Raw genomic sequence first — 17,003 nt, forward strand, 5'->3', positions numbered from 1 at the left:
AAAGATATACTACAGGTAGAAATGAACAAATTAGCTATGCTCTCTGATTTACAGAAAAGCACCTGAATTGATCAACTTCATTTAATGTTAAGGTCACTCCTCTACTTTTGAACAAAAGTGATCTGAAGGCAAACATAAGGTTTTCCAAGTAAATTATGATAATGCTTAAATAAATGAGTTAGGAATTGGAAGAACACTAGGTAAGCTATAAAGAGTGGGTAAGTGAATAAAAATGCAGATTTCATAACTAGGCTGTCAATTAACATCATTTACTAATTATCCAGTGCTAGTTCTGAAAATCCATCAACCTTTAAAATATGGTCATCTTGCTACGGATGTTAAATTAAAAAAATAATATGTTGGTGTTTAAAACCTTACTTGTTAAAGCATAATTGGGGTTCTCTACTTCCATCCGTTGCATTTGAGCACTCAAAAATACTTTAATGTCTATCCCTCTGGCAAATGATGATGAATTAAAAAATCTGGAAGGAATTTTAGAAGCGATATCTGGTTCATCTCGTCCAAATCCAAGATTATAAAGAATTTCTTCTGGATCTTCCTCATAAAGTTCCAACAATTCTGAAACACTACAAAATGATAGAAGAAAAAGAGAAATATTGAGAAATACATCTTATAGTCTGAAATAAATCTTAGCACCTAATCCACATCACATTATACATGATTACATCTTCTTGCTCTCCTATGAGAAATCTTTATTTCAGCTTCTGCTCTTTAAATTACTGCTTATTTCAATAGCTTTATACATTGTGAATTAAATGAATACTAAAATGCTTTGGGTCAATTAGTTTTCTCAAGCTTCCAGTGTGGCAAAAAAGGTGTGATTGCTCACCTTATTTTTCTTTATTAAACACAATTAGAGGACAAATGAGAAGGGACGGGGTAAACAGATTAAAGAAGAAATGAAAAGGAAAAATATACCAGAAAGTTGATAAAACTTTGATCCTGTGGAACACACTGCAAGACTTCAGCTTTTTTTCTATCTCTGGCCAAGGAAAGGCAACAGAGGTAACCACCTGACCTCTAAGCAGAGGAATGGAGCTAATCCTCTACTCTTCACTGTCCCTTCTACACAGGAAGTGACAAGAGTAAAGTTCAGAGTAGGGATTCCACAAAGCTATAACTCTCTGCCCTGATTCTATTGAAAATTAAACATTATTCATCTCTTTCCTCTCACCCTAATGATAATCCAAGCTTTCTAGAACTTTCTGAAGAAAATAGGAAAGTTAGAGATGGAATTTGAACAGGACATCTGAATCAGTTTCAGAGCAAATGCTCAGAATCCAGTATAATAATTTGGCTAATAGTTTAAACTAGTTCCACAGACACATTTTTTGGCTTATTCTAATACATATTTTCAAGATCTTTAGGTTAACACATTGAAAATACATGCTTAAATTTCAAACTTTAAATTAGAAAGATTTATTCTGATTCTTTTTTTTTTCTGATTCATTTTTTTAAAGGTTTATTTAGTTAGAGCAAGGGAGAGACAGAAAGCGAGATCTTCCATCTGCTGGCTTACTCCCAGATGACTGTAATAGTTGGGGCTAGGCCAAGCTAAAGCCTGGAGCTTCATGTGGGCCTCCCATGTGGGTGGCAGGAGCCCAAGCACTTGAACCATCTTCTGCTTCTTTTCCCAGGCCATTAGCAGGGAACTAGATAAGAAGTGGAGCAGCCAGGACACAAACTTGGCTCCACTTGTGCTATACCACAATGCCAGCCCCTATTCTAATTCACATCTGTGTCATAGTTAATTCAAATCCCTAATAAAATATTTTGGCTTTCTACAAATTGATGTTACTCCACTATGGAGTTCCTCTTTGATGCCAATGATAGCATTCAAAATACTATCAATGGATTCAAGCAGCATTACAAACTGTTTTTATTTAATCATGATTTAAAAAAAAAAGCTCCTGACAGTTGTGCTGATCCAGGAAACACTAAGTTTTTTCTAATTTCTCACTTTCAAGGTTAAACATAAAAAAAGTAATGAGGGTAGGTTCTCTACAAAACCATGTAACTACAACATACTTTCATAGTAAGTTACCTTGAGACTGTCCCACTGCTTTTCCCAGATCCAGTGGAATTCATACTTCTCCCCTTCTGATGAAACTGTAGTCTTCTCTCTTTGGCCAAGATATTATTGCTATAAACATAAGATTATACAGACATTTATTTTTGTGAATGTTCTCCATTTTTAGGAAGTAAGAGAACAAAATAGATACTCACCAATTTTCCATTTGAGCATCACTTTCATGAAGGTGGTTGGCTACAGGTAAAAACAATAAATGCAGAGAACAACTGTTAGTGGGACCGCAACTACTACGATAAAAATATCAAGAAAGCAAATTACTTACAATATTATACCCACATACCCAATGTGGCAATGTTATGTCATGACTTATTAAATCAGCATCATTAAAAGTAGTATCAGATAGAAAAGAATAGGATTAGCAGGTTTTGAAGGTGCTTTTATTTTCCGGTGATGTAAAACTATACCTACTTGAATACATAAAAAGACCTATTAAAATTAATTAAATTTGTTTATTAGATTAGAAATAATAAGGAAAACAGGTGGCATATATGTGGTATATGGAATACTAATTATTAAATTTAAAAGCTGTTAATGAAGAATATCTCAAGACACAACATAATTTATCATTGGTTAGGCACAGCATTAAATAATTAAACATCATTTGTAATGTGGGTTTTCTAATAAGATTACAAGCAATGTTTCAGGCACATAACTTGAAAATTTCTTTTTCTTTTCTTTATTTTAAAAAAGCTTTATTTTGGGGGCCAGTGCCATGGCTCACTTGGTTAATCCTCTGCCTGCGGCGCTGGCATCCCATATGGGCGCCAGGTTCTAGTCCCGGCTGCTCCTCTTCCAGTCCAGCTCTCTGCTGTGGCCCATGAGGACAGCGGAGAATGGCCCAAGTGCTTGGGCACCTGCACCCATGTGGGAGACCAGGAAGAAGCACCTGGCTCCTAGCTTCGGTCGGACCAGTGTAGTGCCGGCCATTTGGGGAGTGAACCAACGAAAGGAAGACCTTTCTGTCTGTCTCTCTCTCTCACTGTCTATAACTCTACCTGGCAAATGAAAAAAAAAAAAAAAAAGCTTTATTTTTAAATTACTCCCATTTTATTGGAAAGGCAAAGAGACAAAGATAGAGAGACAGGGATCCTCCATCTACAACCTCACGCCCCAGTGCTCCAAACAGCCAGGGCTTGGTCAGGATGAAGCCAGGAGCCTGGATTCTGCCTCCCAAATAGGTGGCAAGCACCCAAGCACCAAACACCAGAGTCATCATCTGCTCCCTTCCAGGATGAGCAACAGCACGAGTCTGGATCTGAAGCAAAGGAGGCAGGACTCAAACCCTCTGAATGGGATGCGGACATCCTTAATAGTGACTCAACTGCTATGCCAAACATCCACCCCTCTAATCTTTTCAACATAAATTTTCTTTTAAAAATTACCTTTTAACTTTACCTTAGATTTAAAAATTCTAAGCAGTAAATGTTAACAGTTGCATGAATTAAATATATTTAAGCATGCATAGACAAATATAAAGAATGAAATTAACAACAAACATATCTATTACAGCACACTTGATTTATTTATCATTGAATATCTGCAAAGCTATGACAATTTTTTGTTTCTTGGTACATCTACCTGAAAGATACTTAACACATGGCACTAAGGAACGAAAAGTAACTTTCCCAAGTAATTTTCCTTAAAACAACGTAATAGTTTCATGGACTCATGTTTACAATTCCTCTTCCCAGTCTGATTTACAATAACATCACTTAAAATTATGGAAGTACCAAGACAGATATCAAAAGTGCTATTTATGGGGTAAGCATCTGCAATAGTGGTTAAGACACTGTGCAAGATGCCCACATCCCATATCAGAGTGCCCGGGTTTGAGTCTCAGCTTCATGCCAGATTCCAATCTCCTGCGAATATGCATTGGGGTAAGCAGCAGGTGATGCCTCAAGTAGCTGAGTTCCTGCCACCCATGTGGAAAACCCAGATTGAGTTCTTGGCTCCTCCTAGAGCCCAGGCTGCTATATTTATTTGTAGAGTGACCCAGCAGATGGAACATCTCAATCAATATCTCCCTCTCACTCACTCTCGTTGTCTTTCAAATAAATATATTTTAAGTGACCTTTACAGTAATTCTGAAATTCATATTGATAGTAGACTGTTGTGATTAGGAAGCAATAAATTTAAGGTTTCACGGTGTTTACTCCTTGAAAATATACTGACAAAAAATAATAAAAATCAATACATTCACATTTGTATATTTACATATAAGAGTTTTCATTATTAGAAGTTTCTAAACAAGAAATTTATCTTACAGATGGATTTAAAATAGCAAAACATCATGTATATTATTCAGTGGGTAAATTTACTATCTTCTTACAGCTTTAAAAGTTTTGGTAAAATCATTAGTTTCTTTAAAAGTTTCCATTAATAATAAGCTATAAGCTATCAATAACCAATTTAAGTCAGTGAAATAAAACATGATCATTAAGCTACAAAAAACCTTTTAAAATACTAGTAAAACAATGAAAATCATTAATTTTACATGGCAGGAAGTTTTATTTTGAATCTACAGGGAAGTATTATTTAAAACCTATGAAAACTTAAAAACAGCACAAGACACTTCCAAAATGCTAATGAAGTCTGAAACAGATACGAACATAATACTCTCAAATTAAATTTTACTAACTGCTATTTTCTCTTTGTCCTTTAACCTAAATATCAGGAAAAAGAAGAAGGGAAAAGAAAGGACACTTAAATGCAAAGCAAAAGATAAACTGCAGCTGTAAGTATGACATAAGTCTACTTCACACTAAAAATAAGCTTCCATTTAGTTTTCTCATGTATAAATATTTAAGCTTTCTTCCTTCTTCAGGACAACTCTTCATTTAGCTCTATCACAAGTCTGTCACAAACAGTTCTTTAAGCATTTAAGTCCAAGGAAGACATGCATACAGACATTTCACAATGGTTTTTCAGAGTCACCCCTCCATGTACCCTACAGGCTATGATTAAATTATTAATCTATAAAAGGGAAGTACCATAAAATGTGAGCCACTTTTAAGACCTTTTTACATTTCACTCTGAGATTCATAAACCTGAAAACACTCAACATTCTCATCAGTTATTATTTTTTTAAACTACATGAAAACACAGTTCTTCCCAACAAATATACCTTCAGCTCCCAATGACAAATCATCTTCAAAACTTCCTCCATTTCGCACAAGCACACCTGAAACAAACGTTTGAAAATTCAGAAAATTCTGATCTGTTCTGTTCTCCCCCGGTTTTAGTTAAAAAAAATTGACCAAACAAGTTATTCATAAGATAAAGTGAAATGTTTCAGACCTGAATATACTTGGACATTCTTGCTTATATAATTTCGAGAAGCAAGTATAAGCCTTTATTTTATTTAAAGAAACCATACTTGCAGCCAGGTAAAGTTTCAAAAGCAAGATCTATAGGCTTACTACACCTCTGAGGATGTTCAACTGGCTAACATACCGTACCCAAGAATTTCATGGAAAACCAATCTTGGAGCAACAATCCCTTTTATCCTCTTCGCACTAATTCCGGATCTCAAGCTAGATTTTCCTGACTCTATAAGTGCTTTTTATATGCCTTGCCACTACCTGCACATTCTTGTTGTACTTTGAACTTTAGAATTCTATCTTGCACAGCTGGTAAAATTTCAGGTGTGGCAATTTCAGTTAATGTAAGCAAAGAAATGCTGCACTACAGTTGATCTAGTTCACTCAATATATGTTTTCATTATATTTACATGGCATATTTCTATATTTAATTAGTCTTTATAATATCTGACTGGACAATAAAAATACCAGCTTTACATTGTAGAAAAGTTGGCAATTTGCTTAAATTCACCTACTGTTTATGACAGAGTTTCTCCCTTTTGGTTTCTAGCTCAGAATGCCTATTTTATAAACATGAACATCACTTTTATCATTCACATACACACTTTCACCCAGAGGACAAATGAAATGAAATCCTCAATGCAGAAGAGACTTAGACAATTTTATCTTACCCTTCAGTGTACCACTGCTTTGTTCATCCAGTGAGGCTCCCAAAGGCGTACTGAAACCACAGAAATATAGAGGTCTTAGCCTCATCAAAAGCTATCTGGAGAGTTGTCCCTATACAGCCTTACTTAAAGCTAGCTCTTAATCTAACTCTCCTCTCAAAACACATGAGGAATGCAAGTGGATTACATAAATAATATCTTACTAACTAAGCAAATACCTATAGTCAAGTCAGTTCCCAGGAATGATTTAATCACATGTCTGATTTGCCAGCAATTAAGAGCAAGAACGGCAATTACAAGTGATATGAACTAGCATTTTCTTTGCAAAAACAAACACAGATTGACAGTAATTCATAAGAAAATGTTCTTCTCGAGCCCTTTACTGAAATGGAAAACAGAAGTAGATGAAAATTTAACCTTAATAAAATTAAAAAGTTGAGTCTAATTAGAAATGAGGCACATGGGACTGGCAGTGTGGTGCAGTGGTTTAAGCCACCCCCTGTGAAGCCAGCATCCCATATTAGTGCTGGATCGAGACCCAACAGCTCTGCTTCCCATCCAGCATTCCCGCTAATGTGCCTGAAAAAGCAGCAGTTCAGAATGGTCCAAAGTGCCTGGCCCCTGCACCCAAACGGGAAACCCAGAAGCAGCTAATGGTTTCTGGTTTCGGCTGGGCCCAGCCATTTGAGGAGTGAACCAGTAGCTGGAAAATCTCTGCCTCTCTCTGTAACTCTGCTTTTCAAATAAATAAAAATAAACTGTTAAAAAAAAAAAAAAGGGGTGCCGGCGCCGTGGCTCAATAGGCTAATCCTCCACCTTGCGGCGCCGGCACACCGGGTTCTAGTCCCGGTTGGGGCGCCGGATTCTGTCCCGGTTGCCCCTCTTCCAGGCCAGCTCTCTGCTATGGCCAGGGAGTGCAGTGGAGGATGGCCCAGGTGCTTGGGCCCTGCACCCCATGGGAGACCAGGAAAAGCACCTGGCTCCTGGCTCCTGCCAGGATCAGCGCGGTGCGCCGGCTGCAGCGGCGGCCATTGGAGGGTGAACCAACGGCAAAGGAAGACCTTTCTCTCTGCGTCTCTCTCTCTCACTATCCACTCTGCCTGTAAAAAAAAAAAAAAAAAAAAAAAAAAGAATTAAGAGGAAGAAAAGAAATGAGGCTCTACAGTTTTCTTCATCTATTAATTTATCACTAGCAGCTCTAACATTTCAGAGTACTACCTCTTCCACCCCCAAAACTATACTTTTTGATATAAAGGGTAAAGTCTGAGACTCATCTTCTGCTTTTAAACTATGATTTCACTTAATTCTGAAAAATACTAAATAGTACACTTACAATCAACATTAAGAATTAGTCTTTACTAAAATTTTTTCACATCCTTGTAGTTCAAACATAGATGACATAAATTCCCTTGTTCAAATACAAAAATACATTTAATATTCTCAAAAGTAAGTTACAGTAAGAAGAATGTTGCTTTATTTTCTATTTTGTGATACCACCCTTTCTTTAGTAACAATTTATACCTGCTACACATTCACTTCAGAATTGGAATCTATCATAAAAATAACACTTTGAAAGAAATTTACTGAAATGGCAGTTAAATGATAAAACTTTCTGTAAGCAAATATATAATTTCAGTTGCAAAAGATCAGTGCTTCTGAAATATTAAAGAGCCAAAATCAACTATCATAACAATATTAGTAAAACCTTTAAGCTAAGTTTTTGCACATATTTTTAATAAAACTTTAACGTATGCCTTTAAAATGCCACTCTTCTTCCCTTATGGCTACTTTCTTAGTTACTTCAAAACACTACATTACTACATCCACTGATATCTCCATTAGTCTGTGTAGGGAAAGAAAATGGCTCATAAGCAAAAGTAACTGCCATCCTCCTTCAAAAACAAGTCTCTTATGCTAAGAGTTATCCACCTCCAAATTCTAGCAAAATATCTGTCTTTTCTCAGATGTCAATTCAAGCAATGCATTTCCACTTAGGAAAAAAAAAAAAAAAGGCTATCAAACTAAAACTCCCTGTAAGGAATGAAAACATGGTATCTTTATTTAGGATATGGACAGCAATAAGAAAACAAAGCACAGTTGAGAACTTATCAGTGAAGAAAAATGCTATCTTCCAGTTTTGTACATAATCATAAGAAACATGGTAGCCCAATTCTAGGGATAAATCTAAATTCGTATCAACAAAAAAATATAGTTGCACGTATCATAGCAGCCAAATCTGTGATAATATAGCTAGCATTAAAAAACGTCTTGTTCCAGCTTTCCGAAGGTACAAATGAATGCCGCTTTTGTATAGAATAGGTGCAACTGCAGGAAACAAGAAGGGAACCTATGACAGAAGGGGCAGCAGACTACAGAACATGCCTACATAAGTCAAGACTGGCAACAAAACTTCTGGAATTTTCATAATGACTGTGCCTTGGTGAGTACCAACAGTTGCCTATTTATCCCAAAAGATGTACTTAAGAGCACTATTTCATATGATCTTACACAATCTAAACGCCCATGGATCATAAAGTGATTCATCTCTTGCTCTTAATTTTTAAAAACACTTTCAAACATACACTTGAACTTCAACAATAAAACACTACTAGATTGTTTTGTGAATGCTCAGCCTATTTTGAGATACTAATTATAAGCCAATACTGTGCTTCAGACTGTATTTAAATCAAGAGTCAGATTGAAGGGTTTTAAAAACCTGAGTCAAAGTAATAAAACACCCTCTTCAGACACATTTCTAGTAGGAAACCTGAAAGACTTTGGTTTCACAAGATCTCTGAGATGTTCTGAAATGCTTCTTCAAAATTCTTCAACCTTTAAATTTTACAGCATGTTGCTACTGAACAATTAATGAAACACTGGCATATGATGAGTTCTGGACCTACAGTCTAGTTCTAAGTAGAAGCAGTTAAGGACATACTGTCCTAATTTGGAAATCACGGGACTGAATTAAAGTGCCACTTTCATTCTGAGGTCCAGACATCAAGCAGTCTGTCTGCCCTGGTGCATCTTTAAAGAGAAGACCCACACATTTCACAATGCCTCCAGAGGGCTTAGGACATCTCCAGTGAATGGTAAAGAGTTCTATGGTGAAAAGATTCAGTAAGGTTCCAGTCAATTCATCAGAACAGGGCAATAATAGTAGCAGTAGTCAGTATTTGTCTCTAGGGAAGAAAAATAAACTAGCACATGAGAATCAGTCTCAAGAAAAAACACTACAAGCAAAAAGAAAACTTCTCAAATGCTGATACGTGAACCAAATATTAACAAAAGCTGACCGAGAAGGCAAATATATGTTCAGAGGCAACATCAAAAACGTTAAAAACTACATTCCTCATATAAAATTTTACAACTAGCAAGTAAGTCGGGAAACAATATGAAACGAGCCCCTTTTACTGTAGTCAGATTTACTTGCAGTGCGGCTCACGTCCGCTGTATTTTATCAAGCATTTTTGTACCAGTTGCCAAAACATGTAATTAAACAGATCTGTGAAGTCTGAATGCTTTCTAAGCCCCATTTCCCTTCTGTGAATTCCAATGCCATGTGACAAGTCCATGTCCAAGAAGCAAACTCCAAACACAATCTTAGCTAGTTCTAACAGCTCTCCAAGCCGAATTAAGGCAGAGACGGGCAATGAAAGCCTAGTTCACGCCGCTCAGTATATGAAACTTATCTAAAACACACTTGCAAGGGTGATGATTCACTACCAGATGCCCAGATGCCAAAACACAAGCAAGACAAAACAGCCTGCAAAACGTGAGCACTGCCTCAAGCAAAAAAAGACGGCTGGCTCATCCGCTTCAGGGTCCCGGACCGCCCAGGATGCCCGGGCCGAAGTCCTAACTGCGGAGTTAACGCGGTCACCGAGTCACCAGCAGCCGCGCTGCCTCCGTTCCCAATCGCTGAGAGAGGAAGCTATCGGCCCGGCTCGCTTTCCGGTTCCTAGCTTGCAGCGACCACGAGACCCGCGGGGACACGGCCCGGAGTCCCCGCGCGCCCAACTCCCCGGGGGACGCGGGCGGCCAGCGCGCCCGCAGACTCACCGGCAGTCCTTGAGCCATATCGCGATCTTCTCGTTGGGCACGTTTCCTGCGGGCCAGAGCGAGGGGACGAGAGCGCGTTAGCCACCCCAGAGGGACACCGCGGGCACTCCCAAGCAGGACAACCCACCGGGGCCCCTGGCAGCCTTTCTAAGCGCGGCGCGCCTCGGCGCCCGAGTGAGGGGAAGCAGACGGCTGCCAGGTGTCTACGTTGACGCAGGAGATGCCTCGTCAAGCGCGCGCGTTTAAAGGTCGGAAGTGTCCCCGCTCCCACCCTCCCCGGCCTGTCGAGCACCGGCGGAGCTTCCAGAACCCGCAGCCGGAGCCCGGAGCCTGGCGCACCCACCTCTGCCGGCGGCCGCCGGCAGCTTCGCGCCGGGCAGGTCCTCCTCGTCGTCCTCGTCCTCGTCCTGCGTCGTGGCTTCCGTGGACAGGTCCTCCGTCTCCGACGCCTGCCAGGAGCTGCGGCACTTGGCCCAGGCCTTCCTCCGGCGACTCGCCACTTGCCACTCCAGTTCCTCCTCCGCCTCCGCCGACGCCGCCAGGGGCCGGCTCATGGCCGCACCGGGGGGCTCGGCCGCGCTAGCCGGGAGCCTGCGTGAGACACGACGGCGGCGGTGGCGGTGGCGGTGGCGGTGGCGGTGGCGGTGGCGGTGGCGGCGGCGGCGGGGACCCCCCGCCCCTGCTGTCAGCGCCCGGCCGGGCTGGGGGCCCCGGGGAGCGAGAGCGGGCGCCGGAGGAGGAGGGGACAGGGAGGGAGGGAGGGAAGGAAGGGGAGGGAGGGGGCGGAGGGCCTGCGCTTCACATGAAGCCGGCGGGGCGCGGCGCGGGAGCGCGAGTGGCCCGAGCGAGCGCGGCTGGGAGCCGAGCGCCGGCCCGGCCCCGGTTCCCTGCCCCCCGCCTCCCGCCTCCGCCCCCGCCCGGCGCGCCCCAGCCTTGGCCGGCCGCCTCGCCACGGCACGCCCCTCCCTCGGCGGCGGCCCACGCCCCCTTCCGGCCAGGGGCGCGCGGGGCGCGGCGCGGCGCGGCGCTGCGGGGCGGGGCGCGGCGGGCCGAGCGGACCCGCCCCCCGCTGCTGCCGCCCCGAATTGCGAGCTTGGTGTGCTGGCCGAGTCTCCTCTCCTGTCAACTCCCGCTCCCTCGCGCGAACATGGCGATAAAGAGGGGAGGGCCGAGTCTCGCAAAACGCCCCCGCGTGAAAACAAGTGTCTGCTTGAGCTCCCGGGACGTGTTCTTTGAGGAGGTGCCTGGCTGTAAGCTAGGTTGGTGTCCCAGGCTGACAGAGAGCCGCGTGATTGGCACTGTCAGGCTGTCAGACCAGGGATGGCCAAGCTCGTGGCGTGCTGCTCTCAGACTTTAAAAACTTAGTTATTGCAGTCATGGGTGAAAATGAACTGAGAGAAAATCATTTCATCTGGAAGCTTGGACCAAGGCGGGGGGGAATGAAGGAATGACCTGAAAATGTAGATTAATTGGTTCGTTTTGGTGCTACATGAAGCTATGAGAAACAAACGTCAAAGTTCAGAACAAAGTTTCAGATGAGCTTGAGCATTCCCTTTTGTTACTTTCAAATCTCCTTAGCAGAAAGACTCAAATTCTACGCAGAATCAGATACAGTATGGCATAACAAGCAACAATGGCCCCTAAGCTTCCTACACATTCTGTGCAAGCCTTCCAATATCTTAGTGTACTGTCTATACGCTGAAGAACACGTTAGAACACTTTTTGATGCTTACTTGAAACTATTTTGCATTAACATGATATTTTAAGGAAGAAAGTTTTTTTCATTTGGAAATTATGACAGTAAAATCAAGAGCATGGTACTGAAACACTTGTATTACCTAGCACTTAAATGTATCATCATTGACAGCTGAAGGAAATCACAATTTTTTGGAGAAGTTAGGACACAGAATGCTCTTGAGGTGATACGGTGCATAATTCTGATTCGGGTATTTACTCATGAAACACACAGAGTACTAAAATATGAGAGGTGGCATACTGATTTTCCTGCTTTCATTCTTCCCTTCTGTTTAGCACATTGCTCCTGATTTACAGTTCTTGGAGCATCCCTATTTCTTACTAAAATCAACGACTTCTAATGAGTTTTCCAGAACCATCATAACATTACCCTGGGCCTTATGTGCTTCCTGTGAAATGTAAAGAACAGTGGTACTGAAGTCTCTGCATGGCTTGACATTTCACTCTTAGGGATTCTTTTCCTTGACTCCTTAGGTCTTCAGCCTTCAAGAATCCTAAAGTAGTATGCAGCCAACAGTTTAATGGCCCTGCACTATAGGGCAGAATCTAGCTGCCTGCAGGGCGAGTAAGAGGGAGTACAGGAACTGCCTAAAGAGCAGGCATTGGAAGAGATGGTGAAATCCTACGACAGAGGCTGCCTTCAGTATCCTACAGAGCCTTTAGGGGTCCCGCACTGTCCACTGGGGCTCAGCTTCAATTCTGTCATCTCCATGTGCTGTAGCTGGTGCTTGTCCTTGCCTCTTATGCATTCCTGTTCTTTCTGTCCAGTACCTTCAGGACTTTGAAAATCCAGCTTAGCCAGAAACTCACGACTCCATCATTGCACCACTTCTCATCATACCCCTCCCGCAGTTCTCTGATACACCACAGAGTATCTATAGCATTTATTTCTTGAATGGAATGTACAGTGCATAATGGGACTAACCCTGAAGGGGATGTTTGGCTTACCAGCCAGACTGTATACCTAGGAGATGAAAGAACATTTCTCAGTGTTTTTCTTGTACCCCTATTCTCACACTTTGTTTACAGAGTTGATCCCGGCAAGGGATAATAAACCTTCTTGAGGTAAATTTCCTATCTATTGATATTATTATGTTCTTCAGAAAAGGCACTCAGACTGATAAAATATTTGCCTCATGTTATTTTCTCTAAGACCTTTTATCTGTTATTTAGCTTTGCTCTTATTTAAGTATATTTTTAGACAACAACAAAGAATTCTTGAGAAAAGCAATAAGGAACCATAGTTTATATTTCAATACAGAACACCCAGGGTCAAATAATGGAGGAAATTCTAGCAACTAACATTATAAGAGAGTATAGCAATTATCAATCCTCTAACCGAACAAGTAAATGTTTTCTTCTAGATAGTCATTTTTCATGCAACTTTTGAGAATGCAGAAATAAGAGAGGGAAATCTCCATGAAACTGGGTGGTAATGCCTTGACACATAGAGGATTTTACTTGTTTTGTCACCTTTGAATTTTTTTAAATGTTCATGGTGTTTCATTTACTCAATAATGAATGTTCATATGAGAAGAGTCTAGATGTTGACTTTTTTCTTCCCAAACAAGTACAGATTTGAAGACCAACTGCAAGTCAACATTTCGAAACTTCTACATAAAGAATACTGTTTACATCATTGATTCTTACATGCTAGAGGAAACAATAAATTTGTGTGAGATGTGGATAATTCCAAACAGTGCAATAAAGTAGAAACAATAGGGGCTATGTTATTAGACTAAAGTTTGAAATGTGTTTCCCTTTTTTCCTAGCTGTGTCTCAGACAAGACAGGTAATATCCCTAGCCATCACATTCCTCATCTGTGAAATAGCAGTCATAATAACTACTTTCCCAAGTTGATGTCAGGATCACACAAAATAAAGTAAGTGCTCAGAATACCTATTAGAATAACTATTGTAAAAGGGAAAGCATAAGTCAACTTATTTATATTGCGGATCATTATACTAGTTATAGTATCTATCTTTATGCTTATGTAGTTGTATTTTAAAATTGGCACAAATCATGCTTGTACAGAATGCATACTCTGGTTAAATTAGACAATTTTAAGGGGAAACCGTGTGCCGAATTAAATTGTTTTAGTCATTTTTAATTTTTCTAAACCTTAACCAGGCCTCAACATGGCAAAGCAAAATTTACTATTGGGTAGTCTAGGCATTTTGATTCCAGCTAAGGTATTGTTTCTTTGATATAATCTATGTAATCAAAAATTTGATTTTGTGCCTCAAAATTTTAATAATTCAAACTCTGATCAAAGATTGATAGAGTTGTAGGCATATAAGAATTTCATCCCTTATTAAGACAGTATTGAGCTTGGAGGCATAAGTTAAGTAGAATTTCAGATAAATGAACACAGCAGCATTTAATATTTCAATAGAATTACCTGAAATAAGAAACTCTACATGAAAAAGCTTGGAAAATTCTTCATATGATAGCCTCTCTACTTCTTCCACCTCCAACCAGGTCACAAATGAATGTAAAAAAACTTGAGAAGTATTCAAAATTTATTTTTTAAAAAACATGGTATAATTTTGTTCAATCCAATAGTTCTAAAATTTATCTTAACAGAGAATCTTTTGGGATCCTTTAATACGAGAATAAACTCTTCAAAATCTTTCAAAGATTTATTTACAAATCATATCAGTGAACTATAAGAAGTAATTAGTCTGATTTAGATTAAGTCTTTGATATATTTCTTGTAAGCCTTTGTGAGATATTCACATATCTCAGCTTCTTCAGTTTACCACAGAATCCTAAATTTCTCTCCTGCACTGTGAAATCGTGTGGCTAGTTTGTTTTCTTTTCAGAGGCTCAATTCTCTGGTGTTTCTGAGCAACAGGTAAGAATGCTCATCTATTCTTCATCAACACTGGAGGGAAACAAGATTATGTAACAGAATAAACTTCATTTGTTTGGTTTCATGAATTTGTGAAATAACTCAAAGGAAGTTTTAAATCCTCTTTACTGGACACAGTTACACATGGGAAAGCCAAAATGTTTGAAATTCTTCTGTGAATGTACTGAATTACCCTTGATGCTCATTTGGACCAATCCTTTCTCTTTTTTCTCAGTCTGCCCTAAAATGCTGCTTTAAAAGATCTCTGACATTTTGGATCATAAAAGCTTTTAGAGACATGTATGTATCAATATCAAATGCTTAGTATAACAACTACATTAAGGATATTAAGGATTTTTCTGCAGTACAAAACTAATAGGAGATGTCATTATTGTGTCTCCTACTATTAATGCCATCCTACAATTTGATCAATTTATTGATTCACTTTTACTCCCAGATATTAGTTTATTTTCTAGTTCCTATGTTTACATATATATAATATATATCTACAAGAACTTTTAAAAATTGTGTGAGTTTGCTGTCCATAGAAGAGTGATTGGAGTTATATATTTATGTGTAGATCTCTACTCTGCATTTTATGAAGACCAGGAAAAGGAAAGCTGGTGACTGACTAAATGAATCAAGTATCTATCTTATACTGATGGATTTTGAAAAGCTTTAAAAGGCACAGACCCCACAATGGTTACTTTCTCTCTCTCTCTCAAACACACACACACACACACACACACGTCTTTAAAGTATTCTTTTGGTGTGTGCCAGAAGCTGAATAAATATAACTTGCACTGGCCTCTCCTACCTCGTTTCCCTTCTCTAATCTCCCTTCTGCAGCGCCTTCATGCCCATCTCAGAACAAATACAATCTGCATTCAGAACAGGACCTTTTACAAATTGAATGGAGTTATTTTGGGTGAGTCATTGAAAACACAGTACAAAACCTTTTCTCACCAGAAATGCATTTTTTTAAATAAAGCCAAAGTGAACAAGGCTTGGCAAGTTTGAGAGTGGACAAGTGGGGAGAGAGCAAGGCTTCTGCCAGACTCAGACAGAATTCTGGTAAACCATTTTTGGCTATACCTATTCCCCTTACCATCACCAACCACAGAGTACCAAATTAGACAGGTAGGATATCAAAACAGACACACCATGTCAACTAGCACTGTGGTGGTAAGCATAGCAGGTAGATCCACAATAGCTTAACCAAGGTTTTAAGTGTTCCTTTTGATCTGTCTGTAATTCAGAAGCTGTAAAATATATTCAGTTAATAATCCTTTTCTTCTGATTAATTTTGGACAAAATAGGAAGTTGTATGTAAATTCAATATTCAGTCCTTTAAAATTACACTTACGATAAGTGAAATCTGCTGGTGTTGTGGTGGAGCAAGTTAAGCTGACAGAATAAAAACCTCTTTATCTCTCTGTATTTTTCCCTCTGACACTCTGTCTTTCAAATTAATAAAATAAATGTTAAAAAATAAAGCAAAACTTCATGAGGATTAATCAAATGATAACATTAAATAGAACTATAGAGACAGAAAATAATGAGCTAATTCCTAAGAAACTTCTAAAATTGAATTATTATAAAAAATAAAAGTCTAGGGGCTGCTATTATGGTACATCAGGTTAAGCTGCTGTCTGCAATGCTGGCATCCCACCTGAGCACAAGGTTCAAATCCTGTGTGCTCGACTTCTGATCGAGTTTCCTACTAAAGTGCCTGGGATCAGTGATTTCACTATAGAATGGATTAAAAATTTTAGATATTTAACATGAGGAAGGTTTGTAAATCAATGTATATTCTTTATCTATAAAACACATTACTTACCTTGTATCCTGTAGAGACTTTGTAGCAGAACTATAAGTGATTTCTTTTCCACAACTAGCTACAGATCAGTTTCGGCTCACATCTCATGAATGAGAAGAAACCTAGAATCAACAAAGACACATTCTTAAACACATAATGCTAACAGAACTCTTGTTATAAAATTTAATAGATCGTAAATTCATCATGATCACAGATTGACTCAGCATATTTTTGTAAGCCAATTAACACAGGGGGTCCTGCAGTTGGAAGTGTTGCTTGTTCAAAAGGGATCCCTCTCCAAGTTGTGGGAACAAGCTAGGCCATACTGATTTCACACAAGTATTCTTGAACTCCCTGCAGATTATCAGTTTCTACAAGGCATGGTGACAGTTGTTGGTAAAGGGAATA

At 39.6% G+C, this 17,003-nt stretch overlaps 1 protein-coding gene across 7 annotated transcripts in view; it reads right to left on the reverse strand.

The window, feature by feature from the left end:
• Positions 1-17,003, reverse strand: part of ITPRID2 (ITPR interacting domain containing 2) — a 104,559-nt gene that overhangs the window by 31,511 nt on the left and 56,045 nt on the right. For 2 of the 7 annotated variants that reach the window (XM_070071517.2, XM_089329042.1), the window contains 8 exons: positions 16,617-16,717; positions 10,510-10,757; positions 10,167-10,212; positions 6,108-6,157; positions 5,241-5,297; positions 2,248-2,287; positions 2,066-2,164; positions 379-587 (listed from right to left, as the gene is read on the reverse strand). In XM_070071517.2, coding sequence (XP_069927618.2) covers positions 379-587; positions 2,066-2,164; positions 2,248-2,287; positions 5,241-5,297; positions 6,108-6,157; positions 10,167-10,212; positions 10,510-10,720 — 712 coding nt within the window. In that variant the 5' untranslated portion in view covers positions 10,721-10,757; positions 16,617-16,717. Of the gene's footprint in view, positions 1-378; positions 588-2,065; positions 2,165-2,247; positions 2,288-5,240; positions 5,298-6,107; positions 6,158-7,080; positions 7,176-10,166; positions 10,213-10,509; positions 11,392-16,616; positions 16,718-17,003 lie in introns of those variants that run through there. The other 5 variants (XM_051849378.3, XM_008258809.5, XM_089329044.1 and 2 more) reach the window with 5 other exon arrangements.

The sequence above is a fragment of the Oryctolagus cuniculus genome, chromosome 3, assembly GCF_051225735.1.
Source record: "Oryctolagus cuniculus isolate XC-2025 breed Fujian yellow rabbit chromosome 3, ASM5122573v1, whole genome shotgun sequence".
Taxonomy (NCBI): Eukaryota; Metazoa; Chordata; class Mammalia; order Lagomorpha; family Leporidae; genus Oryctolagus; species Oryctolagus cuniculus.